Source organism: Macrosteles quadrilineatus, unplaced genomic scaffold (genome assembly GCF_028750875.1).
Source record: "Macrosteles quadrilineatus isolate MER2022 unplaced genomic scaffold, UCM_ALF_1.0 Scaffold_8__2_contigs__length_117827958, whole genome shotgun sequence".
In the NCBI taxonomy this organism is placed as follows: Eukaryota; Metazoa; Arthropoda; class Insecta; order Hemiptera; family Cicadellidae; genus Macrosteles; species Macrosteles quadrilineatus.
Genome location: NW_026542601.1, coordinates 92,065,329 through 92,093,164, shown reverse-complemented (window position 1 = coordinate 92,093,164; position 27,836 = coordinate 92,065,329). Strand labels below are relative to the sequence as shown.

The following is a 27,836-nucleotide window of genomic DNA, read 5'->3' as shown; positions in this document are numbered from 1 at the left end:
GTAAATATAAAGATGTTCTGTAAAATCAAAGCTCAACGACCAAGCACAGAGTTCAGATTTATAAAGACTACAGAAAATAACGATGACAAGGGTTTAAAACAGAAGCCACCTCAATGCAGGGCTCCTGGGATCCTGAAAGGTGTTTTACTTAACGAGATGGAAAATGTCCGCATTATTCTGATAGATAAGGGTTAAAAGTTACAAAGCAATGTTTTTTTTATAAAATTTATATATTTAAATAATTAGAATAACTAAGACATATAGTTCTATCACAAACCACTAATATCTAATTTTCTTAGGTATAAAGTAAATAACATAAATAATTCCATTAAAGATATTGCTTAAAGGACAAAAAACTAAAAATTATATAAATTACAGCTTTGATTTTCCTTAATAAATAGGCCTATTACTAATGGTTTTTTATTAAATAGTTCAAACTACTGTTATAAACAATGTGGGTTTGAATAGTACTTAAGGTTTGATATCCAAAAACATTGAATGGTATTTGATGAATTACAATTAAACATTTGCACGAGGAAGGGGCACGAATACATTTGATAAGACAATGTACTTACGCCCCTTCGTGTTGAATGCCACTAATTTTTATGTTTTAATCAAAATGTGATAACAACCTAAAGAAACACGAATTGAAATTTATTGGAATCGACATCATTACAAGTAAATTGTTGATTAACTGGAATAATGATATGATAGCGGAACCATATACCCGAGTTTCCAAATAACTAGAGGTCTATTTTGGAAAAAGTATTGTTTATAAATTTGCTGAATCTTCCCACTATGTGTTGACACCAGTGTGTCAAATATTAATATGATACAATGAATACAACCCCTTTAAGAAGCAAAATGCTTGTGGAGAATAGTCAGACTGGAATTTTGCCGCCAAAATGAGCTTTGTGCGGCCGCCGCTACGATCGCTCGCATGGCGGCCATGCTACTATATTTCTCTCTCTTTCTAAACAGACTCTTTGTCTCACTCTCTCTCACTCAGTCAGCTGACTTGGCCGTGTGCTCGCGATAGTCTACCTAGCGGCCACCGCGGGAACCATCAAAAACTCAAATATTTCCAGACAGAATTTTTTACAAAGGCATTGCGCTTCAAGGGTTTGTATTCATTGTGTGATATCAGGGGAATGTAAGACAAGTTATCAAAACAATTCCAAAGTAAAGTTTGTCTTACGAATATATACATATATAAATATATATGTACAGTCACAGAGAAGTAAGGAACAGAGGATGGTACACTTAAATGGTGCCTAGCACTTTGCTGGTGTCTAAGGCACAGTCCTGCACCGCCCCTCTCGCCCTCATGTACTGCAACACTCAAGGTGGAGGAAGACCTTGTGCAATAGGAATTTCCGCACAGTGCTCAGCGTTCGGGCTCTTTCAAGCTTGTCACAAGTATATTTCCGTCCCAACATACCAGAGCTGAAATCGCACGGTTGTCCCATAAGCAAGTTTTCTCTGTTCCTTAGTTCTCTGTGGTTCAGCACAGCAACAAAGATATTTTGATCATAACTTATAAATAATAATCTCCCTTGCTTTAGGATTACAAATGTAAGTCACACACTTAAGTAAAATTTCCAGGTAATAAAACTCAAAACTAAACATTCAATTACTTTCACTAAATTTAACATTACTATAAAATGACCATATTAACCTAGCATAATAATTTGGCACCCTAAGAAAATCTTAAAATCTATAATATTAATTTTAAAATAGCTTAATGCATCAGTTTCAAATAGATAAATGTATTCACAAATGGGTTTGATTTATTTACAATTAAAAATAAGTTAATGTTTTTTTCTTACAGTGTAAAAATTAAAAATCATGTCACTCTTGCATGTATGTGATAAGTTCTACTTTATTTTCTTTGGCTCATTTAATGAGTAGTTAAGAATTAAGAAATAGAATGCAGAACTGCTGGTCTTAATAATACAACATACATGGTTATTTTTTGGTTTACCTCTTAAAACTAAGAATTGGAATGTGAGAAAACACAAATTCAATAACACCCCAACAAAATGTGACAAAACCGTCTCATAACTTTTGGAATGGACTTCAAACAAGAAACTTCTGCCTTACCAGCTAGGAAAGCATTCACTTTCTACAAATGTAAGACATCTGGGACTGCCTTATGTGTGATAGTCCAACCAAACTGGTTTTCCAACAAACTGCAATGTTTGCCAAAATATGGCCAATTTTGTCACAAAATCATTATTGTGATTCAGTAGCATAATATTTGGTTGTCAGGTAAATGAACATTAAAATTAACTATGCACAATTTAACAGCCCAACAGTATTGGTCTAACAAGAATCAATGGTATTTTGTATTTAGGTTTTAGAACACTAACTTAAAACCTACTGTACAGCTAACAAAAGCTGGCTTTTATGAACCCAGTGACTTATTTGTTCGACGGAGAGAGATCAAAATATAAACTAGCGTTAACATCACAGCTTGAAAGCAAACAATTTGGAAATGTAATCTATGATCCTGTCATCACTCAACACATCCATGTGATCCATGTTGGGGAATGTCTGGTGATACACCGGCTGTTTTTGGTTGCCCTTCCAGTGAAGACAACCTTCTAAGCTCCTCTTGTTTACTGTTCCGTCTCCGTCACCAAACACAAAACTGGGACTGCCCTCGGGGAACTTTCCTTTTTTGTAGACAAGTCTGAAATTAAGTAAACATTGAAAGGTTAATAGCAGAGTGAATTCCTATAACTCCAGTGAGTACTAAGGACATTTTTTTACTAAGACTTTTATGTTTATCGGACCTTGGTTATTTAATAAACTGGCAGATAACATTAAAACCTCAAGGAACAAAAAGCATTTTCTAAAAAACCTTAAGAAATGGTTGTTTGAACTTGATGAAGTTGACTTAATATTAAACATTCAGGCATAATTTAGATGTTTTGTGTACAGTATTATACAATTTCTTTTTTGTTTATATGTACAGTTAATACAATATCAGTTTCATATTTTTCAAGTAATTTCAAACATGAAAAAAATAGTGAGCTAGGCTACCATTTGATTTTGATAAGTAAAATAAGTATAGTAGAGTAGGTTTAAGATTTTACTGATTGTGAAAACTGAACAGATGTTTTGTATATTTTTAAACTACTGTATATTATTTTTAAGTGAGACTGGTTTTTCTTTACTATTCATTATTGTCAAACGCTGAATTTTTTTGTTATTTTAAAAGTTAAAAATGGAACCTCCAAACAGGCATAGCCTTGGAGGCCCTATATTTTCTCTCTTCTATATAAAATCAGTAGGCCTAATTTGCTTTTAATTGGTTTTTTGTATAAATTAATTATCTTTGTAAAACCTAGTATATATAAGCTAATCAAAGTTTGTATTGATTTTGTAACTGAATGTATATATTGTGAATTCTTTGTCAAAAAGAGAAAATAAATTCATTATTTCATTTTTTCTAGTACTCTTTTTGCGTGAATTTACCATAAACTACCTGGGTAGCTCCATTATCTATTACATCATAGTAATTTTATTTTAACATCCTCTGGGTTTTGATAACCAGCTTGGAGTAGATCACACACTCACAAACTTTCCTAACATTACACCGTTTTTCCACTGAATTAACCAGAGCCATATTTCTCTAACGGCAGCCACGGCGTTGCTGGGGGCCCCACTTGGGGCTAAAATAGAAATGTTTCTCTTAAAAGACCAATTTTCCCAATTCAGTAGACCCCCTTTTAACCGAATTTGGGTTAACTGAAACGGTTCCATAACATAATACAAAACTAAAATATAAGTAATACGTAAATGTAAAATGCATTTGTAACTTCAGTTGTTTAGTTTAAAGTATTTTCTAACCCATTGTAAGATTTAACCACGACCACAGTGGGTGTTAACAATTTTGTTGTTTCTTGTTCACAATTTTGCCGCAATTGCAGAAGTCGCATGAACCAATTTTATAGTATGACAGTTATGGTTTTTTAAGGATACGTTCCAAAGCAAACCAATTTTGGCGGCCTGTCCTTATATTATTTTGGTCCAAGCCCCGAAGATCAAAATTTTATATCCAACCCAAAGTAAAAAGTCTAGTCTAGGCTACAGACCACTAATATTATTATTCAAAAGTATCTACATATTTGCTAATCAAAGCAAATATCTTGTCAAAAGCAAAGAGTTCATTGAGTTGAAGCAATACCACGAGTTTCATTGATCACCTAAACTTCAGCCACCAAAGAATTAATGTAGATAACTAACAAGGCACAGCCGGCTCATCAAGACTGTATGAACTATGATGTTTGTTGAGCATCAATTCAAACTTAACAGTATTTTAGTTTTTGCATATATTGTAAATTTACAATTCTACACTTGCATAGCTCTCTCTGCATAACTGCTAGAGATTAACAGACAATGCAAGCTATTAGAGTCTCAAATATATTTTGAACTTCTGTCTTGCTGCCTGCTTGGCTAGACGACACTGAAAAACTTGATTAAAACCCCAAATGTTAGCATAAGTCAATTTCAGTACATTGTATGAACGAAGACAATGGATTATACATTTTGAATAGCCAAGTACTTGGAGGGTCAAGCATTTCAGGTTACCGATTTCCTGAACCCTATGGTTGAATGACCATTGACCAATGACCGAGGATTTGTTCTCAACTTTAAAAATTTAAAAATCAACCTACTCGAACAGACAAACTAATTGGCACCCGTCATCTCACCTTTCTACAGTCTGTACATTGTAACCGTGGAGACAATGCACCTCAACCCCTGGAGCTGTGAAGTCCAGAGTAAACTTATAAACGTCCTTCCACATCTCCCAGGCTACCTCGTACTCAATGTCCCTGAAAACAAAATTAAAACTTTAGACCATAACCAACTGATGAACTCACAGCCTAAACCATAATAACAAGAGACTATAAATGTTGGGGGGCATATTTCTATCATTATATAGTAGATAACAGTTTTCTTCTACCACCACAGCACTTTGCCACACTGGGGCAACTTGGCAATATCAACAACCGTAAGTAAATGTTGGGGTCTCGGTGATAACATGATCGTCATTCACGATCATGGCAACACTCGCAAGCATATTTTGCGGTCTCGGCAATACCGCAATCGCGACTGCATTGTGCGATATCAGTAATAATGTGATGATCTCTAGTGATCGTGATTCACTTATGATGTTAAAAGAGAACCAATGTAATGCCAGCAATGAATTGAGACTTATTGGCTATTCTAGTTCTTAGTCCATACAGAATTCAAGTACAATTCTCGGTGCCCAGGTTGGCTCTATACCCAGATGTCATCCTGTATAAATATGTTTATAATACACCTCTCTCAGCATTTCCACGTTTTTTCCAATAAGAGAAAGTTAGCTTTAAGCATGTATAGTGATTAAGCTATCTTAATACAGATAGGCTATTCAAAACTAAGTAAACGTTTGAATTGAAAACAGGAAAAACAACTTTAATCCTGATTTGCCTCACCTTAAATTGGCAAATACTGTTAATAATTTTAGCAACATACCTTGTAAGCTCATTGTCAATTATTCTTATCGTCATTACAATTAAATGTTTCAATCAAGTAAACTTAGTAGTACTGTACATCGAAAATATTTGGTGTTGTGTCATCCTGTGTTTTCTCAGTCCTACTTAAAAACTTCCATTATAAAACTAATATCTTGGTTAATAATATGAAGCTGTAAAATTAATTTATGTTAACTTTCTTTTGAATTTGAATAATCATAAGCCTACTTGTTTTTATTAAGTATAAATATGAAAAACACATAAATATACGAGACGTAGGAATTGGCTAACTCAGGAACTCGCTAACTCGGTCGTGTGTCGGAACTGGCTAACTCTGGAACTGGCTAACCGTCTCAGTCAGGAATTGGCTAACTCTGGAACCTGCTAACTCGATTTTGTCTCGCGGCGGAATTCGCTAACTCTGGAAGTCGCTAACCTGGCCGCGCCCACTGCACGGAGCGTTGCCAACCTTGAACGACAAAATAATCGTACACTACCGTATTTCAAAATGTCAGTGTCAATGGAGATACAGTAAATGTTATTGTTTTTTGTTATCAATTCCACTTTTAACAGATAACTAGCCCAAAGTAATTAAAAGACAATTGAAAAATCATGAAAAAGTGTATATTTATTTAACTGTACAATAGCCAGTTAAATGTTTATGATTTCGATCTTAAAAATAAATGCCATCAGTACAAAAGAAAATAATAGAATATGAAAAATATTGAACATTCAGTTTAATTGGTACTAAATAATTAGACCCCTACGAAATTAAGCTAAAATACACGCAAGTTCTCAAACACGGAAAACAGATTTAATCGTAATGTCGTAATAAACCAAAACCATTAATTAATACAGGGGTGCCCACAAGGGGGGGCCGTGACGCAGACTGCGTCATTGAAATTCTTGGGGGGGGGCTCAAAAAATTCAAATGGGGGGGGCTTAAGTTAATTGCAACAGTGTTCAATGTGACGACAATCCAAAATACATTACGAAATCGCCAGATAGAAAGTGGATAATTAATGACAATAGTTATATTATTGAATTAAATTAGTTATAATAGGATTTTAGGATGGTTTAGGATTCGTGTAGAAAGTTATTATTTAAGATTAGCAAGACGTGAGATCTAAGAGGGAGCGCACGGGTTGGCTCAACTGCTGTGATAGATGGGTACAGACACGTCCAGCTACACCGCGACTTAGCACAGCAGAACGCTTTGTTGACATAAAGCTCGTTAAAATACGATCAAGTAGCAAGTAGCATAGGCTACAATACTTTACACTATTGTGTAGATACTCGATTACCTGAGTTAATAGGGAAAGGGGGGGGAATGAAAAATACGGTTAATCCAATATAGTATAAAAACAGATGACAAACTCATTAAAACATTGTAAACAGCTATTAAGTCACGATTTACATTTTTATAAACGAAATTTAATATTGCACAATCATTATCTATACTTATTTAATACGCAAGCAGGATTTTTGTGACAATTACTCCTCTGAAACTACTGAACCGATTAACACGTTTTTGGTGTCATTGAAAAGAGCGTAACGTGAAGTTGTGCAGGAAACTTTCTTTTTAGATAAATAATTAGAGAGTGAGGCCCTGGGGCCCTTTAAAGTTTCGTATTTCTCCATAAGATTAACATGGGAAACAAACATTGTTTTGAAACTCCAGCTGTTGTCAGAAATTAAATATTAATAATTGGTCTCCATGGAAGCATGAGAAAATTCACAATATTTAGATTTGCTTTGACATTTAAAAGTAAACAACCAGAACTGTCAAATGCCTATTTCACAATTTCAGACAGCTGATCCAAAAAAAAATAAAACAACTATGTGGTAGGTTTATTTAATCTTAAACTTGATGATAGATTATTTATTATGAATCTATTTCAATGATTATGAAACCGATTTTTCCGTTGCGCAGCAAAAATTGAAAGTGAGAAGAAGAACATATGTTAATTGTAAACAGTAATGTGTAAATAATTATCTATGTTGAATTAAAAATGTGTATAGTTTTGGATCATGGTTTGTGTTTAATGATATAAGTAATTAAGAGTAGAAGAATTTTTTTTAAGAGTATGCCTATGATAAATAACACAATTTTAGAGCTCTGCCAGTTTTTGCTTAACTCTGTTCTGTAGAGTTTAAAGTAGCCTACACCTTATTGTCTACAAATTGGCTAAATAACTTAGGTACGGTACATTATAAAAGCTGACAGCTTTTTTATCTTGACTTAAATTGTAAGCTTACCTTTTCCCGTCCATGATCAGTTTGATAGTTAAAAATTAACCCTTTAAACTGGAATAGGGCTGGAATGTAAATTGTGAGTATTTCCATCAGTTAATAATCTTTTAGTCGACTCTTTTAAAATCATCGGAAATTATGACTGTTATTAGTTTTTAAGCAAGTCATTTGTTTATAAATAACTCCTGTACTTCTTTGCAATTGCTCGATTTCGAGCAACATGTACACTAGTTATTGTAAATTTCAAATCATTTATCTTGGTTCAGTTGGACAAACTGCAACGTTTAAAATTGTAGCTAACTCAAACTCAACTAATCACTAGCCAAACATTACATTGCTATAAATAACGTAAATATTAAAGGAACCTTTAGAAAGTGTTGTAAGGTACTGCTCATGATAGACAGATAGGCTACCGATAGGTGCTGTATCACAGCATAGGAATTGATAGATAAGTAATAAAAAAGTGTAAAATTATGTTTAGAGATAATTAAAACACTCTTGAAAATGAATGTAACGAGAACAATCTTGTTATTTTCTTTCTTTGTTCTTCTGTTCATTAATAGGTTTCTCTTCAATTCATACACAAATTCAACAAGTCGCCATATTTAGGCCTACTCATTGGCCAATCACAGCCTTACTAAAGTTACCATGGTTATCACTCAATCACAGTGTACTAAGCATTAATCGTCATCATTCCCCAGCTACATATAATGTTAAAAGCAATAAAGACATTTCATTTCAGCTGTTGTATCTCAAATCTGTTGTAACATAGCGCACAGCAGACAGAAGTGTATAACGGAGCAGACGATTGTTGGCGCAAGCGTTGTTTCCATTTCATTTTCAAAGGAGCTGTGATGTTTCTAAAGGGAGGGAGAGGGGATCGTTCGAGAAAGACACTGACAATTCGTTATGGATATTCTGGCAATAAAAAATTCCTTAAATTGAGGGGACTTATAAAACTCTAATTTTATTTATATAGAAAGATAAGTTTTCCAGTCCTGTACAACACTGATTCACGGTCTTTTCCCTGTAATCAAAATTCAAGTACAACTTGATACACACAGAATCTCCGGTTCCCGACCTGGATCTGGATGATGGCTAGTTATTTAATTTAATTTACAGTTACATATTAGTACTCGTGATAAATCAAACCCGTTATGTAAGCCAAAACCACACGGTATTAATCTCACTTGGTTTTGGATTTGCTTACAAACGTGATCAGAACTGGTTGGGGCCTACACAGTATTCTTAAAGAACATTTATGTAAACATATCAGTGACAGCTAGGAAAAGGAATCTTTATCAAAACAGCTGTTCGTAATTTCATATATGACGTGTTCTCTTAACAGATTATTAGTATTTCATAAATTAATGACGTATGTAGTAAACATAGAGAAAATAAACTAGAAAAATCACACAAAATTGTGTTTTTGATCGTCCGTTATTTTATTTCTAAAATAGTGAGGACATATTTTAATGGCTATAAGGACTCTCTCGCCAATCCTGTGGATACAATTAAACCATTAGAATCATAATCGGTACTCTATAGTTTTCTTTAGAGTAGGCCATGAGTAGGCTGCATAAAATGCCTTCTGGGCCGTGACAGACGGACATAAATTGAGATAAGACATGTTTCAACTTCTTCAATGTATAAAACATAAATAACACAAAATATGTATAATTCTGAGCAATGTACAGACAAAACTATAACTTTATTGATATAGATTAACTGGGTTTGAATTTTAAATATCTAAAAAAAATTATAAAACTTCTTTTATAGTTTTACAAATAGTGCTGGGCGGGGGAATAATGTTTCTCATTTGTTGTGTATGAGGTTTTTTTTACAGATGTATGTTTATGGGGGGGGGGGGAGCTGTTGCTCGATTGGGGGGGGGTGCGTCATGAGTCTAGGGGGGGATGGGCACCCCTGATTAATACAGTCATCAACTATCGTAACTTTCATAACTAATTCATAGATTTAAAATCAAATGTTCGTCATTGAACCGTCCAACTTACGTGTACAAATATGATGACATAGACTAAGTTTTTATTTAGGCCTAATAGTTTGAACCAAAGCATTGTAGGCCTACTAGTAAATAGTTGCCTAATTCTAAAATGTGTTGAATTTTTTTGCAATAATGTTACATGTTTTAAAACAGTTTTTAGATTGTACACCTACTAGTAAAAAATAGGAGAATATATAATATTCATATAGTAAAACGTGACAGGGTTAACGATTTATTCACGATTGTTAATAAACGAATTGACTGATTTTCCTGATTTGAGTGTTGGGTTTCCTTTATATTGCTTTCACAAACTATATAAACGATACCAAGCCATTGCTCGGTTCACCGTTCACCGGTACCGGTACTGAGCTACACAATAGACAATAGCTTTGTTTTTGGATAAGATCAAGTAATTTTAGCTATGGCTACCATTCATAAGAATTGTAACAAACAAGAACGCCTGGGTCCACTTAGAACCAGCCTGGAGAAAAACTCTAGACTTTAAAAAAAATAGGCCTACTGAAACACGTAAAATTAATATTAATTCAACAAAATTAAGAGGATGACCCGGGTTCTACACGATAATAGCCTATGATAAAAGAAATTTGCAAGTTGTATTTATGCATAGACTCATTTTCAATGCAATCCATGAATACATTTTAAGCCTACCACCTTATAATGTATTGATAAATATTTATTTAAATTCAATAGCTCTATTTAAAAATACATTACCACTACAATGTAATTCTGTAATGACGTTTAACGTGTAAATTTTATTATGATTTATGATTCAAGGTTACATGCCCAGTATATAAAATGCGAACTCAATAATTTTATTTGCAGAAGTTCACAAAATGGTATTTATTCGAATAAAAAAAAACAAGTGGCGGACTGCGAAAATAGATCTTTCATAACATGTAATAGATCAAAATTAAATGTGCATTTTTATCTTTTTGCATACCAAAAAGCTACGATTTAAGTAAGAAACCCACATATAACATATACTCCCTTATTGTATTAGACCGGAATTAATGTTAATTAGTACACTAGCAGAGTACCCGTCCTTCGTACGGGTTGGCATATAAGAGTAAAATGTTTATTGCAGTCATACTCAAGCTTTGTGTTTGCAATGGGGGACGACACAGTTTGATAAAATTTGGTTCTTGAAGTTTATGGTATGCTATAGTATAACACATTTACCATAGCCATAATGCTCTACTACTGCACCTAAACAATAGAAAACAAATTATCAAACCTTTGCACAATATCACAAATGATTCATTAAATGGTCATATAGGCCTAAAAAACTGTAAACAATCATACTTTGATAGTTCTCATTGCGCATCACAGCTTTTGTTGCTGCTTAGTTCAATTAGCTATTGTCAAAAATTCAAACAAAAATGGCCTAATCGTGTTGTACCCTGTTGGTAAACCTTATAACGTTTTAATGCTTTTGCATATCATACAACTTGTTTAGTTGAAACAGCTGACTAAATTCTTTAATTCCTTTTACATGTGAATACTCATAAGGTTAACATAGGGATCCATAGAGCCACTGGGGCGGAGCCCGGAAGGACTTTTGAGATAAGAATAGGCTTATATGTTAATCGGGAATGTGAGCTATCATTATGCCAAATTTCAGCCCAATCCGTCCAGTAGTTAAAGCGTGATTGAACTTCAAACAAACAAACAAACAAACACGTCAACAAACAAACACCTAGTTACAGGGGTGCCCACAGGGGGGTTTGATGTCGCAAAATGCGACATCAGAAATTTATTTGGGGGGGATTTTATGATTTTGGGGGGGGATTCAAGCCAGTGGTTGGTTAAAAGCACATCAAAGATTAACCAGATAATTTTGACGACCTCCTTAATTTATTACTGGGGTAATTATGCAATCAAAATCCCGTTTGACATTTTATCTTGATTAATAAATCATTTTATAATTGCTATAAAATATATAGATACTTTTATGTGGATTTCCACTTTCTGACTCGTATCATGTTTGACAGTGAGAACAACTCCATGCAAACTGCTGTCAAAGGATTATGGTTGGCTTATTAAATTGTATCTGCAATTTGAGTTTGATTTTACCTTTAATTATGAACTCATTCTCAAATAGTCTCATTGCCTTGATGACCTATTGATGGTTTTTTAGGTTTGTTTATTATAATATATACTTGATTCATGAAAAAACAGTATTATGATAATGATAATCATTTTGCTATTTTTACAACATGAACAACAACATGAAAGCTTGTGATAATATTTTGGCTATCCCAAATAATTATGCCTGGGTCATTTATTCATTGGAAGAAATTGACATACAGTACTGTGACAATTTAATTAAGGTTTTTGATAGGCTATGTATTTACGTTAACTTCAAGAATTGAAACACATGATTCTGATTTAATTAAATTGTATTTGTTATTGTCTTTTCTTGAATCTAGAAAGAGCTTCAAACAAATTTTACTAGTCTTAGAATAGATATATAATTATTTTTTACGCCACGCTACACTATTTTGACGAAGTTCACATGCAAGGATTTAGTCCAGAAAACAGCTGTTTGTCACCAGCTTAATCAAATGGGGTTTCATACAGTACTACTGTACTGTAATAATTTTACCGGACACCAATCAGCTGATTATACTATATTTGGGTGGCAATGAGTGGTTATAACAAAAACATAACCTCTCTTAGAGGTTATGACTAGTGATTTTTAGTCCTTTAGTTGGTGGTAATATATAGGGATTTGAACGGATTTAGTAGTATGGCGTAAACTATCGTACGTCACTCGTCCAAAATGTGTTGGCCGGACTCGTATAAAAAAACCACTACTCGACTTCGTCTTTCACGGGATTCAGGACTAGTAACGTAATATACTCTTTTACCACACTATGATGTTTTAAACTGTTTTACATATAGGTACATTAATTGGTGGCTGAAAGTTACGTTTTGCAGGCCATGCCAGCTGTCATCGTCATTCGGGGATCGAGCAGGTTTTTACATCCCTAGGGCCGCAAAATCAGCTGCCCGCTTACTTTCTTAAAACATGAATGCATATTAAATACACAATCAGTATCCATAGCGTTGCAATAGAGTTGTTTTATTGTCACCGCTGCCTAGCAACTATTTATTATTATTTTTGCTGATTCCTCAAATTATTTATCCCCATGACCTTAAAGTTGTAGTTGTGTTGACTATTTTTATCAGTGTGCAGTGCATTATCATTGAGGTGAATTAGTGGTAATAGGGTATAGTGTGGTGAATAATAGCGTTCGTACCACGGACTGAAATGGTTTTGCAGTTCTCGATCGTTTTAAGTCCTCGACTTCGTATCGAACCGTATCGAACTTAAAAAACTATCTTGAACCAGCAAAACCTCATTTTTGGCCCTAGGCACGAAATATACTATTAAGTTTAGGCCTAGTAATATTTTTGAGACTGAAAATTTTACACTTATTTAAAAAGGACCAAACTCAGAAGTGGATTAAAGGGCAATTTAGAAAATATCTCAAACTTTTTGACGTAACTTTAAGTACTTTCTCCCTACAATTTAATATGGTAAAAAAAACTGTTTATGTAAAAACCCTGATCCCAAAAAAGTGGTTTTCGAAGTGATGTGTTTGTCTGTCTGTGTGTGTTTATGTGTGTATGTATGGTACAGAGCTACAGACCACGCCTGTGGTCCGAGTCCGATTTTGATGAAATTTTGTATTTTAGGTACCAATCAATGGTCTCTCCAGATGTTTTTTTTTTCATTTTGGATTTTTAATAGTGATATTCCATAAAACCCTATAAAATAATGAATGAATAAAATTTTCTCAGAATTGGCCCGAACGATTTTGATTAAAAATTAACATGTTATACTTTTTGTCAATGACAAAAAATGTATAAACCCTCTATGCCGTAAAAATTATGGTTCAAAAGTATTGCATCTTTTGTGATTTCCCCTTTTAAAACCTATTAATTCATGGAAAATCGGATTAAAAAAAACTACATGGCCAATTTTGATTCAAATTGTGTGCATGTTAAAAATCCAACTCATTTAAATTAAAACTAAACTAATAAATAGTTTGCTACTAGAGTTTTAAAGCAAAATTGTCCATTTAAATTGGGTTAAAAGTTTGATTCAAACGCTTAAATTCCCATAAATTTAAAGAAGTGTCGAAGGCACCCCTTCCCTCCCCGCATTATAAACATAACTATGGGTTAGCCCCCAGACCTTCCGGCATGGGTTGTTAAACAACGAATTTGGGGGGGATTCTGCGACGTGAGCTTTGGGGGGGATGGGCACCCCTGCCTAGTTATAAAACCAAACAGTAAAAAACAAATAATTAATTTAACTACCTATCAAATAATGGAAACACAATTTTGTCGACACTAGTGATCAGTGTCACCGGACATGAACTAGACACGAAAATCGAGCTTCAAAGTTTACAATGGGATGTAAAGTTTACTTGTGTGTTGGTTAGTCTATGGTAAGACTATAATGCATTTTCCACCCTAATAATCATAAGAATAATGTTAAACATACTTCCAAATACTGGGTGGCGCATAAAGAACGCATGGATTTCAGTTGAGTGGTGAGAGCAATAAGAGCATCCGTGGAGGGACAGGACCTGGTTGTTTTGTAGGTTAGGGCGTCCAGTTTTAGTAGCAATGGTGCAATCGACCTGGCGCAACGCGTTTTTGCTGTAGAACATTTATTCAAAAATAATGAATCTGATATAACTGTTCAATGGCTTCTTCGTGCACAGTTCAATGGTTCAAAACAAAACCCGATCGCAACACAATACTTTGTTGGGTAGCTTCTTGAAGTTTGGTCGTCCTTGCACGGTGCGAACTCCACACAATGTTGACAGAGTAAGGGCGTCTGTTATTCAAAGCCCTCGCCGCTACACTAGGCGATGCGCTCCAACTGTGTGCTTGTCTTGACGCTCGTTGCAGAGCAACCTGAGAAAGATGAGTTAAAATTTCAGCTTTACAAAATTAACATCGTACAGAAGATTTATGAATGTGATTACGAAAAATGAAAACTGTTTTGAGAGAATGGTTGATGTTCTTGCCACTGATGGCGTTTTGTTTATGATGTTAATGATGGAGCGCAGTTTCATTTGAATAGTTATGTCAATAAGCGAAACTGGCGCTATTTGGCAGCAGAAGACCCAAAAGAATTGCATCAAAAACCACTGCACGATTTGAAACTTAACGTTTGCTGTAACTTTCGAAAGTGGGAATTCTTTGGCCTTACCGTACTTTTTTGAGGACTCGCGGAACATACTTTGTGCAGAAAAGCCGTTGAACAGTTTTAACAGATTTAATTACTTTTGAATAAATGTTCTACCGCAAAAATGCGATGTACCATGGACCATTGCACCATTTCTACTAAAACTGGACACCTTAACCTACAAAACAACCAGGCCCAGTCCCTCCACTACGCTCATATTGCTCTCACCATTCAACTCAAATCCATGCGTTCTTTATGCGCCACCCAGTATATTTATTTATCGACTATGTTGCTCTTACTCCTAATTAATCGTAGGATACGACATTATGGTACCGATACGATATAGGTACTACACTTTCGGCAACACTGGCCAAAAATATTCGTGCTTGGCTCCCATTGGACGGCCCGCGAGGCTTCTGATTGGGAGTTAGCGAGTTCCGCCGAGGGACCGAGTTAGCGACTTCCGTACGAGGACGGAATTCGCTAACCCGGCTCTAGAGCGGGTTATCGGGTTCCGGAGTTAGCCAATTCCGAAACCGAACAAGTTAGCGAGTTCCTCTCATCGACCAAATTTGAAGATAGGGCGTTTAACATGGGGTTAGCGAGTTCCAGAGTTAGCCAATTCCGCAGACCCAAATACACTCATAAAAAAATATGTGAGGTAGGTAAATTATTTTGATTGGTCACAGCGTCACTCACACTAAAACGTAAAGAATTTTTAGTTAGTCAAAAGGTTACATAGCGCAAAAAAACCAGCAAAAATGTTCTAACTTCTTCACTGAGATCTTTATTAGAAAACTATCTATTTGGGAGTGGGCTACTCTTCTATACGGAAACGTTGGCGGTCTGGCCCGCCTTTCTTCCAAAAATTGTTAAAGTGGCCCTAAGTAAAAAGTGTTGGAGACCCCTGACTTATTGCATTGGAACAAAATAGTATTACCAAACTTTCAATATTATACATTGTACACAAAGGTGACTTACTGGAAGAAGTCTTTCATGTCACTCCAAGTGTAATTTCTCTCGTAGGTTTCCACGAGGACTTCGTTAGGTTTCCAAAATAGAGAAGAAGGTAAGAGCCAGGCCAATGATGGGGCAGTGATCTGCATGTTGCGTAAAACGCTCTGACGTAGAACGTACACACCAAGATCGTCTCCTGAGAAGGAATAAGAATTAACCTTGATTGGTTGGAGCTGATAGTACAGCTACACAACACAAACATTTATCACTATTCCAATATTTGTGTTATGAGGATGCATGCCCTTCTTTTATGGCTTACTTAAAAAAGTTATTAGGTAACAAAAAACTTGGGAGATCCAGTCAAAAAACGTGTTTGCATGATGGGAATACGCCCAGTTATGTTTTTTTTTCTGTATGAGGGGCAGACTCAGGGTCCTGGTATGTCAACTGAATATCCAGTTGCTTTACCAGCCTGGAAATAATAATAAAAGAGAAAGACATGCAAGGGATTAAAATCTCCTCTGAAGGAGTTGCCACAGATTTCAAGTCACACTTTTTCTTTGGGTAAACATGTCCCCAAAATTTGTTAAAATACTAACTCCTCCATAATTGGCCGAACACTAACTTATTCAGTGTATCTCAACACCTACCGACAGCGTAGACCTTGATCGCCTTAACAGATCCTCCCCAGGCCCCTGACAGAGTGATCATCGCCCTAATGTACTGATCCTTCCACTTTTGCGACTGTTGGTGTAGAAAATACAGTGACATCGGGCCGCCCATGCTGTGTGCTAACAAGACGACTGGAGTGTTGTTGTTAGTCTTGTATGTCTCTTCTACTAGAGCCTTAAGCTTCACAAAGAACTCTTGGTTCTCATCTGAAAAAATGGTTAAATTTGTGACTAAAAATACCAGAATGCATAATTATCGGCAAATTAAACATTATTATTATTTACATTTGAAGTAGCCTAAAGTTAACACATTAATTATGGTGGTGGTTGCCAAGAACCTTTTACAATAGACTACTGGTGCAGTCAATTGTGTTGAAATCTGTCTTGAACAATATGAGTCAGTTTAATCCTGAAAAAGGGTCTAGGAGCCTTTTCATGGTTTGAAAATTGACCCAGCTTTCTTTGATCATTGAACTTTTAATGAAAAGGCTAAAGAACAAATTGATCTCAGTCAGTAGCAAAGCTTTCTGTTGTATTAAGTCTGTTCTTTTATCATGTGTTTAAATATGTTTGTTGTCAGATGTTTTTGTAAACATTAGTTTAGTTTGAAAATAGAGTTTGTTCAAGCAAGATGTGTGAATAATATTCTTGTATAAGAAATAGAACATGGTGGCAGCTTAGTGGATTTTTTATCGAACAAAGTCTAAAACCACGCATGATGTCAAGTAAGGGCAGAAAAAAACGAAATACTCGTAGGCAAAGGTATGAGGACAATGAGGAGGATGCTCAAAGTGAATTCAACTACATGTCAGAAAGGGATTCTAGAAAGACTGAAGGTGAGTCACTAGGTTTTGCATTGGGACAGACAAACCGAGAAAATAATGCAGTAATGTGTACTCCTACTCCTATGATAAATCTAACGTTACCAACTCCAGATACCTTCTCTTTTACTCCGAATGAGTGGCATTCCTGGAGGAATCGCTTTCAAAGGTACAGACGGGGGTGCGGTCTAGATAGCACTTCCGACGCTCGGCAAATCGATGTACTTTTGTTTACAATGGGTAGTAGGAGTGAAGATATTTTCGATTCGTTTTCACCAAAACCGAATACTTATGACGAGGCTCTTCGGGCCTTTGATGCATACTTTGTGCCAAGACGAAATATCATTTATGAGAGAACAAAATTTCTGAGACACAAGCAAGGGAGTGATCCATCTGAAAAATTCATAACAGATTTGCATGGTCTTGCAAAAACGTGTGCATGGGGTGAACTGAACGATGAGATGGTGCTTCTGGTCCTCATTATTGGTATGAAAGATGAGGCTCTAAGTGATAGACTCCAGCTGGACTCTTAATTGACTCTGGAGAAGGCGATTAATACCTTGCGCCAACACGAGGAGCTAGAACGCCAAAAACGTGAGCTCGCCAATACTGATGTTTTTATGGTGAATCAAACGTCAATACAAGTCGGTAAAACAAATCTGTCTGAAAGAGCTGGTGAACAGAAATTCACCGAGGATGCTATGAGAAAAAAGTGCAGGAAATGTGGTTATAACTGGCACGGATCACTGGCCGAATGCCCTGCTAGGAAAGCCAAATGTGACAAATGTTCCGAGATTGGACATTTTTTTCGATGTTGTCCCTCCTGCGAAAAGTGGATGAGAAAAAAACAAAAACGTTGTTAAGGAAATCGAACAGCAAGATTCAGACAGTGGTTATCAACAGGTTCCTGAGATTATCATAGGGAATATAGACAGCAGTGACAAAACCTGGGTCCAGGAGGTAAAAGCAAGCTGTGGAAACCAAGATTTAGGTCTTATAAAATTTAAACTTGACACAGCAGCTGATGTAACCATGATTCCAGTAGGAGTTCTTGGTGATTTTATTAAGACTCTGCCTCTAGGAAAGTGCAAATCCCCTGTGTTTAGCGCAAAGAAGAAAGAACGAATCAATATTTTGGGAACTTTAAGGCTAAAGCTTGAACATAAGGGTGTATCAGTTTATGATCTTGCGTATATTTCTGAGGAGATCACTGTTCCACTTCTTAGCAGACGTTCCTGTGAAGAGCTGAACCTGGTGAGGAGAATTTTTTCTGTAGATTCACATGATATTGACTGGGCTACTAAGTATCCTAATTTATTTCAAGGGCTGGGAAATATGAAGGGAGAGTACAAGATTGAAATGAAGGAGAATGCAGTTCCTTACGCTATATCCACCCCCAGGGTTGTACCAATACCTTTAAAAACCAAGGTGAAAGAGCAGTTAGACGATATGCTTGAGAAAGGAGTGATTGTTCCAGTTGAACATGCGACTGATTGGTGCGCACCAATGGTAGTTTGCGCAAAAAAGGGAGGTGGGGTTAGCAGGGTGTCCACAAAATATTTGTCATTAATTTCCATGACTATCCATGACCATTTACCATTGATTTCCATGACTCACGAACTTTACACGCAAATTATAATATAACATACACACACAAATAATACTGCCTGGACATGTTATTTTGCAGAAAATACTGAAATATGTAATAACAGATAACAATGGAGTACAATAGGTACAACAATGAACTAAAAAAAAACAAAAAATCATAAAATAATACAACTGTAATAAATTGAATTGTCGAACATTTGTGAAAAATCCTTAAAAATACTGCAACAGTCCGGGTTACGGCTGACTAGAGCATTGAATGGTCCCTTCAAATCCATCCATAATTGGAAATTTCCATGACTTTCCATGACTTCTTGCCTATTTCCCTGACTTTCAATGACCAAAATTGATTTCCATGACTTTCCATGACTATCCCTGACTTTCCAGAATGTGGACACCCTGGGTTAGGATCTGCGTAGACCTATCCAAACTCAACAACAGTGTGAAACGTCGGTTTTATCCTATCCCAAAGATCGAACTTTCATTGGCCGAGATCGCGGGAGCCAAGTACTTCAGCAAGATCGATGCGAATTCCGGGTTCTGGCAACTGAACCTTGCAGAGGAGTCACAAGATTACACAACATTTATCACCCCTTTTGGGAGGTATAAATTCCGTAAGTTACCTTTTGGAATTACGTCCGCTCCTGAAGAGTTTCAGCGCCGCATGTCAAAAGCTTTAGAAGGGGCAAAGAACTGTTTAGTGCACATTGACGACTGTCTGATATGGGGAAGAACGAAAGAAGAACACCGCGACGAGTGTCTTAGGGCCGTTCTAGAGAGAGTGCAAGCTAATGGAATCACCTTGAATAAGCAGAAGTCGGAGTTCTGCAAGAAGACTGTGACATTTCTGGGGTTTGTGCTGTCTAAGGACGGAATCAAGCCTTATCCAAGCAAGGTACAAGCGATTGTGGACTTACCAGCTCCAAGAAACGCTAATGAAGTACAAAGATTCATGGGCATGATCACTTTTTTGGCAAAATTTATTCCGAACCGCAGTGAGATTTTGGAGCCAATTACGAGCTTGTTAAAGACTAAAAACGATTTCCTTTGGGGACCAACTCAAGAAAACGCTTTTGTCACAGTAAAACAGATTTTATCATCAGAGCCATGTTTGACTGTTTACGATCCGCAAAAACCCTCGATTCTTTCTTGCGATGCTTCAAAAAAAGGTCTTGGAGCGGTTTTACTTCAAGTTGAAGGAGAAAACAAGAAACCTGTGGCATATATATCTCGGACTCTAACGCCTGCTGAAGAAAACTATAGTAACATTGAGAGAGAAGCGCTTGCGTGCACATGGGCAAGTGACCGTTTGAAATGTTTCCTGATGGGTAAAATGTACACAATTGAGACCGACCACAAACCGCTTGTCTCAATTTTCAAAACACAAAATTTGGACGAGCTCTCACCGAGGCTACAGCGGTTCCGAATGCGTATGATGAGATACGATTATCGCATGACCTGGACCCCAGGAAAAGACCTTGCCATAGCAGATCTACTATCAAGAAGTCCTATTCCGGCTGACGAAGATGGCGAATTGACCGAAGAAGTGGAAGCCTTCGTCCACGAAATCAGTCTGATTAGTATAAACACTACAGATGAAAATGTGACAAAGGTACTTCACTCACAAATGAGAGATCCAATCTGTGCACAACTTAAGTTACAAATTTTAGACGAATGGCCTGTAAAATCAAGTTTACGTAATGAGATTCAAGAGTACTTTAATGTGAAAGACGAGTTAAGTTGTATTGATGGGCTATTGCTTCGAGGAACTCGGATGATAATACCTCAAGAACTACGAGCGGAAATGCTCGAGAGGCTTCACAGTGGACACTTGGGTATCACAAAAACAAGGAAACGTGCTTTGGGAACCATGTGGTGGCCTGGAATTTCTCAAGAAATAGAAAGGAAAATCAAATCGTGTCCAGTGTGTATTCAGAACTCAACTAATCACAGTGAACCATTGATTCCGAGAACTGTCCCGGATTACCCGTGGCAAAATGTGTCTGTTGACTTGTTCAAACACGAAGACAAGTGGTATATGGTTATCGTGGATCACTACTCAAGATACTTTGAAGTCGAGGAAATGCATCGAATGAGGGCTTCAGATGTGATTCGGGTTTGCAAAACCACATTTTCACGTTTTGTGTTTATTCAGATAGTGGGACACAATTTCACCATATTGACTCAAGTGAATTTAAATTGTTTGCAAAGGAGTGGGGGTTCTCCACATTCAGAAGTAGTCCCCACCACCATCAGGGAAATGGGGCAGCTGAAGCAGCTGTGAAAGTAGCAAAAGGGCTAATGAAGAAAAACAAGGATAAATTTGAACTTGCCCTACTTTCTTACCGGACCTCACCTCTTGAAACCGGCTTTTCCCCATCTGAACTTATGTTTGGAAGGAAATTAAGAGACAATCTTCCATCTACTTTGGTTGGAAATCCTGTGGAAAATAAGAATTTTCTTGAGAGGGAGAATAAGTACCAGAATAAGTACAAGATACAATTTGATAAACGACATGGAGCGAGTGGTTTAAGTGAATTAGAAGTTGGAAGCATGGTATGGATCACAGATCTACGTCGACACGGTAAGGTAGTCAGGAAATTGAACGAACCACGTTCCTACCTTGTGGAAACTGACAAGAGAACTATTCGCCGAAACAGGAAGTTCTTAGTTCCTGCACCGTACTACGGAGGAGATGGAATTCTTTCAAACTGTTCATCCATGGTCCTTAATCGTCCATGCAACTCACGTGATCGTCCAGGAGCTGGCACAGTAACCCGTTACGGAAGGTCCATTAAGAAACCGAGGCGGTACTGAGGTTCATAAAGATGTGGACATCTTGAAGCGGGATGTTGTATTAAGTCTGTTCTTTTATCATGTGTTTAAATATGTTTGTTGTCAGATGTTTTTGTAAACATTAGTTTAGTTTGAAAATAGAGTTTGTTCAAGCAAGATGTGTGAATAATATTCTTGTATAAGAAATAGAACACTTTCATTGAATTCATTAACACTCATCTCCGAGTTAAAATACACACGTTGGTGTGACGCCAAATGTAATCAAATCAGAGCTGCTGAAGGGCAGTTTTCAACAGTTTTGTTTTAGATGTTCCACAACATTTTGATGGGAGAGCATTAAGCTATGCACTCTAGCTAGATCATGTCCTCTTGTTGCCTAATAGAAGCAAATTGATTTGTTAACCATTATGCTAAACTTGCTTAAGAATATCGAGAAGGTTTGAGTGTAAAATGAGAGGACGGGACGTTTTTCACTGGATTAGGCTAACAGAAATTAGAAAACAAGCCACATAAAATATATACTTTGGGAGATTTTTTGTTGCGACTTCACAAAAATATGTTTGCATGTTTGGTGGTTTCCAGTGAGACTGTGCCTACTAAAAAACTATCAATTAGGTTTTTAACTAACTTAACTACACTCCAGACTCTACTTTTGAATTACAATGCATGTTTTATCAGGAACCATACAGTGACGTCAAAGTAGTGAAACAAAACATTCCAACTTGGATTAAAGCACTTACTAGGAGCTTTGCGGAAGTCGTAAGGGGCTCCTCTGATGCTGACATTCCTCTCCCAACCGAGGCTAGTGAGAGCGTTGCCTATGTCTTTAAAGTAGCTTCCAGATGAGGCCATAGTTGGATCAAGCCACTCCACCACAAAGGGGTCGCCCCATCCCGGAATCCTCAACTCCACACCAGGGGCATTGGAGGTGGTGCGAGTGGCATTGTCATACACCAACCTCATATTGTCAACCTACAAAATTAAGAAGTTAAGCCTACATTTGGTTGATGAATGGGTAACAAATATAAAATACAAATTTTGACCTGATCTGGTGAAGTTGAAAGTTTTACTTAAAAACTTAGGCTACTGTTTGTACATAGTATCTGACTAAAACGACAGAATAAGGATTTAAGATAGTGTTGTAAATCCAACTGGTAGTGGTAGCCTTATTTGTACTGTTAAATTCACGCACTGGATAAGATGTAAATTATTTTTATTGAATAACTAAAAAGTTAACTGCCTTGCATAATAATTTGTAACTAGTGTCCCTGTTGCTCGAAATCGAGCAATTGCTAAGTATTACAGGCGTTATTTTAAACGAATAACAGTCATAATTTTTGGTGACTTTAAAAAAGAACCGACTCAAAGATAATGGAATACTCAAGATGTACATAACAGATCGATATAATCAACATTTCTTGTAGATATCTTATCATTTTTCAAAAGCTGATCTGGTTTTTTAGTGTTTTCTACAAATAGCCTTACTCATAGCCGCTTTAGGTTGTCCAAACGATTATAAATATAAAAAAAACACATTATTTCTATTTCTTCTCCTTGGTGGTGTTCTATGACTTTCTTATGTTTCCATAGTTTGCAAATCGGCTCTTTCAATGATTACTAAGAAATGCAGCATAGTGTTAATTCAGTTTTCTTTTTAGTATATAAATTTATCCAGGCTCTCTCGTTTTTTCCGTTGCAATATTTACGCCAACCCAAATTCAAATTAGACTATTTCATTTCAACCAAGTAAGTAAATTTTTGTAGCTAACTAACTGTTTAATTAGCAAATGTATTGACTGTTTACAATTACCATATGTTCTTCTTCTCACTTTTAATTTCTGACAACAGCTGGAGTTTCAAAACAGTTTTTGTTTCCCATGTTAATCTTATGGAGAAATATGAACTTTTAAAGGGCCCCAGTGCCTCACCCTCTAATTATTTCAAAAAAAGAAAGTTTCCTGCACAACTTCACGTTAAGCTCTTTCCAATGACACCAAGAACATGTAAATCGGTTCAGTAGTTTCGGAGGAGTAATTGTCACAAAAAACCTGCTTGCATATTAAATAAATACTAGTGCACCTGTTGCTCGAATTCGAGCAATTGCAAAGTATTACAGGCTTTATTTCAAAACGAATGACAGTCATAATTTCAGATGACTTAAAAGAGTCAACTCAAAGATAATGTAATCAATGACTCCACTTCAGTTATCAAAACTGAAAACGAATGCTCTTGTGTGAATCATGGGTTAACTATAAACAGCTGTTTTAGTATGCAATTAATACAAATTATTCGTCTGTTTAAGTAAACAAAATCTTTTCTTCATAAGAAATACATTGGGATTTTGATGGCCTGTGGGGCAAAGCCCGAGGACTTTTATTACAGGAATTGGTAAGCTGAGAATGTCATAACACCTATAACCTAACCTTACGGTGGACTATGTTTTAGGTTTTAAGTTAGATTAGGAAGATTGTTATAAACTAATAAAAATCTATTTTAGACGTCAATTTACCGGTGTGGTAGGTATAATGCTAAGGCTAACTTTTTAGGCAAAGTGATACAGGTCACTTGCTTATCGTAAGTTAGTCTGAATGATTAATTTCATGTTTCATCACATTTAGCATTTAGACAAATTGAATTTAAACACACTTCGCTAATTTGTAAATTTTGTATAAGCCTACTCAATGAATTTCCCATGACACATTTTCCATATAAAAAAATGTAAAACTAACTTAAACCAACAAATGATCTAAGCAGATGATTTATTATTAGTGTAGGCCAAAGTTTACCTATTGACCTGTCCTATTCCTGCCTCTGGACCAAGGACGGAAACATAAAGTAGGCCTATGGAAGTAAGAAAGTAGATTTCATAATTTAGTTAAATTCTAAGAGAATGTTTTTTTTTAAACTGTGTTCACCACTGTTTAATATAAGTTAGGTACTAACCCAACAATCCATTACAATTGGCACCAGCAACTCCATATTGAGCCAAATGTTAAAGAAATCTTTTGTAGTCTTGGTGCATATATAATGAACGACTTCAGGTTTATTAAGCTTAGCATCAACTTGGCTTCCTCCGTCCCCTGGAACTAAAAAAAATTCGCTAAAATGTAAGATCACAGATTCATTTATGAAATGACAACAGTAGGGACGATCTAAATATTGTGCACTGAAACTGTGGTTTCTCCTAGTCCATTTAGGGACTAAGTTTTAGAGAAAAGTGGGTAGACTTCCGTATCTGTTGGCACAAACAACCGAATGAAAATCTCAATTATTCGATTGTTTTATTCTATACCTACATACATAGGTATATTGTTTGGTTACTAACCAAATGATATATCGAATAATTGATATATCAATCGATATTTTCATTCGGTTGTTTGAGCCAACAGATATGGAAGTCTACCCACAGAAAAGTTCCTGCCAACTCCTTTACATAACCAATAGGTAAGTTAGGCCTAGTCATGTACAAGTTTGGACACTGGTACAGAAATGGTTCGCAGCAGTGGCGGATCCAGAGGGGAGGCGACCGCCCTCCCCCCCCCCCTCGGGCATATATAAATATATTTTTTACTGCATGTAATACTGTGCAAATTGCGTAAAATAATTAGTCACAATAACTTTGGAATACAATGAATACAATGAATTTATTTGGCCAATCAACAACAACATTGTGCCAATTTGTGCCATTGTGCCATTTTGGAGACTTAGTTTACAAAAATGTTTGGGGGGGGGGGTGCCCCCGAACTCCTCAGACCCCCTGGTTGCCCCCCCCCCCCTTGTGGCTGTTCTAGATCCGCCACTATTTCGCAGATTGTTTTTCATGGCCCTGCAAAAGAAATAGCCTAAATAAAATTTATAGGTAGGCCTATCCGATCTTTAGGCTATTATTTTAAGTTTACGGAAAGTAAATCCAAGCAATACTGACCTAACCTTACTAAAACTGAGCATAAACTGTTTTTTTTTTTATTTAAGATAAATTACAGATAACTTAGGTACTTACTAAAAATAACTGGGTGAACTTTTCCAGGCTCAATTGCAGGGATGATAAACAACATTAAAAAAATTGACTGTGGACTAAGCATTGTTTGCCTCTTCTTGCTCCTTACCAATGCAACTTCACCACGTCAACATTAAATAGTTGACCAAAGTGTAACTAATTAACTGTGTTAAACTTAACTGACTAGAAAACTGATAACTAATTTGACACACTCAAATCACTTAAGTTAACCTCTTATTCACTATGAATAGCTTCTTAGTAAGTAAACTGAACAATTGGTTTTTACTGTTGGCAATGAGGAACTGATGGGATGATATGACGGATAAGTTGTTATTATAATCAAAATTAAATAATATTACGTATTTACAAGTCCTAAAAAGTTAAAACACTTCACTTTGAGTTCAAATCCACGGACACAAGACAATGACAATAGGCCTAGTAAAAGTAAACAAGAAAAGAAACAAAACAAGACGTCTGTCAATGTCAAAGGCCACCGAGAATGAACAGACCAATCAGATTACAGGAACTAAACGCCAGCTGTTTGACGACAGAGATCAAGAACAATCCAACAATAATTTAATTTTTGCTTTGGACCTTGATAAAAGAATCACGCGAGGGTCAATCATCGATGTCGATGGGGTCAATGAGATTGACTTCAATTTTAATCAATAGTTTATTTTACAACTGTTAATAGACAATTTCTTTTGAAACAAAAAGCTTGTGTGAAGTCATGTGAAGTATTCTAATTGTAGTATCTATGTACTAGGCTAGGTACCCATTTGCTTTAAAAATGTAATACTGTACCAGTAATTAAGCCTTGCTTGATTAAATTTGATGTACTTGTTGGAATTTTTTATTAGAAGATAAAGATTGCACATTAGCCTACTTGTACTTTGCAATCCCCTGTAGAAATGTTTACGCACGAGCCGCAGGCGAGTGTGAAAAGTTTCTCGAGTGCAGCAGTATCTTTGCGCTCGCGTTACACATTATTCCCTACAGTTACTGTAAAGTAAACAACACCTTTTAGGTTATATTAAGCACAGAAAACATACTACTAAGGCACCCAAGCGTTGGGATGAACAAAAATATAATGTTAGCACGAAACAACAAGCTAAAAGTTGCAGTTAGTATCAAACGGCCACCTTTTAAAGCCTTCAGAGTGGCAACATCGCAAGTAGGGTTGTAACAGCTGTTTTCTTTGGAGGCGGCTAATGGTAATTTGTGTATATTTGAACAATACAAAAGCGTGTTTACTGGCCTATGAAAATATTGACTCTAATTTAGTGTACAAAATTTATTTTAATTCAAACATTATTTTGGTATTCAATCCTATATATTTTATTTTCAATCTTTTAATAAATGTATATGTTTATAAATTTAAATGAATAATACGCGTGTCAAGTGTCTGCCATGTAATCTTATGGGATGGCTAGCGCTAGACCACACCATTTGCAACGTTGCCAATTCTACCAGGCCGCGGCCTGGAGTTAAAGGTGGCCGTAGTATCAATACTCAACTCAAAGGCTGTGAAACGCTGCCCTATAACTGATCGTTGATCGTAGTTGTAGTATCTTTAAGTGTTGCCAACTTTTTTTTCATGCGTAGACATATTATGTGCCTTATAAAAGCACACTTTTGTGTTGTTTGGAATACTGGAGTGCGTCAAAGGTCAAAGTAAGTAAATGCAGGAATTAGCTACTTTGCGTGCTATAATCATAGGAAGGAAAGAAGTCAGCCGCTTTGTCAGGTACAGTAACTGTAGGAAAATCCTATTTAAAGACAAGAAAACCACGAAGATAAATTTATCTGTACTAAAACGACAAAACCTGTAATTGCTACTCATTACTCCAGTTCAAACGTGACTTGGCCTACCTCTTGATACGTGAACAAGTTATTATGGTAGCATGTAAAAAAAGTGTCAATTGAAAAAAGATTGTTTCGCCACTAGCCTAGTTAAACAGCTAACACCTCCT

At 36.1% G+C, this 27,836-nt stretch overlaps 1 protein-coding gene across 1 annotated transcript; it reads right to left on the bottom strand.

The window, feature by feature from the left end:
- Window positions 1-265: 265 nt before the first annotated feature.
- LOC129000060 (phospholipase A2 group XV-like) lies at window positions 266-26,269 on the bottom strand. Its single transcript, XM_054426919.1, has 7 exons — window positions 25,867-26,269; window positions 24,810-24,952; window positions 22,607-22,838; window positions 16,624-16,851; window positions 15,998-16,169; window positions 4,722-4,844; window positions 266-2,695 (listed from the first exon to the last, which is right to left on the bottom strand). Exons 1-7 carry the CDS (start codon window positions 25,946-25,948, stop codon window positions 2,470-2,472), a joined length of 1,206 nt encoding a protein of 401 aa, XP_054282894.1. The 5' UTR covers window positions 25,949-26,269; the 3' UTR covers window positions 266-2,469.
- Between the last annotated feature and the right edge of the window lie 1,567 nt (window positions 26,270-27,836).

Excerpts from the sequence above, each read along its gene's own strand:
- LOC129000060 (XM_054426919.1), bottom strand. The coding sequence starts at position 25,948 with ATGCTTAGTCCACAGTCAATTTTTTTAATGTTGTTTATCATCCCTGCA. Across the intron at positions 24,953-25,866 it reads AGTTCACCCAGTTATTTTTA|TTCCAGGGGACGGAGGAAGC; the intron begins GTAAGTACCTAA and ends AATTTTTTTTAG. Across the intron at positions 22,839-24,809 it reads CAATTGTAATGGATTGTTGG|GTTGACAATATGAGGTTGGT; the intron begins GTTAGTACCTAA and ends TTAATTTTGTAG.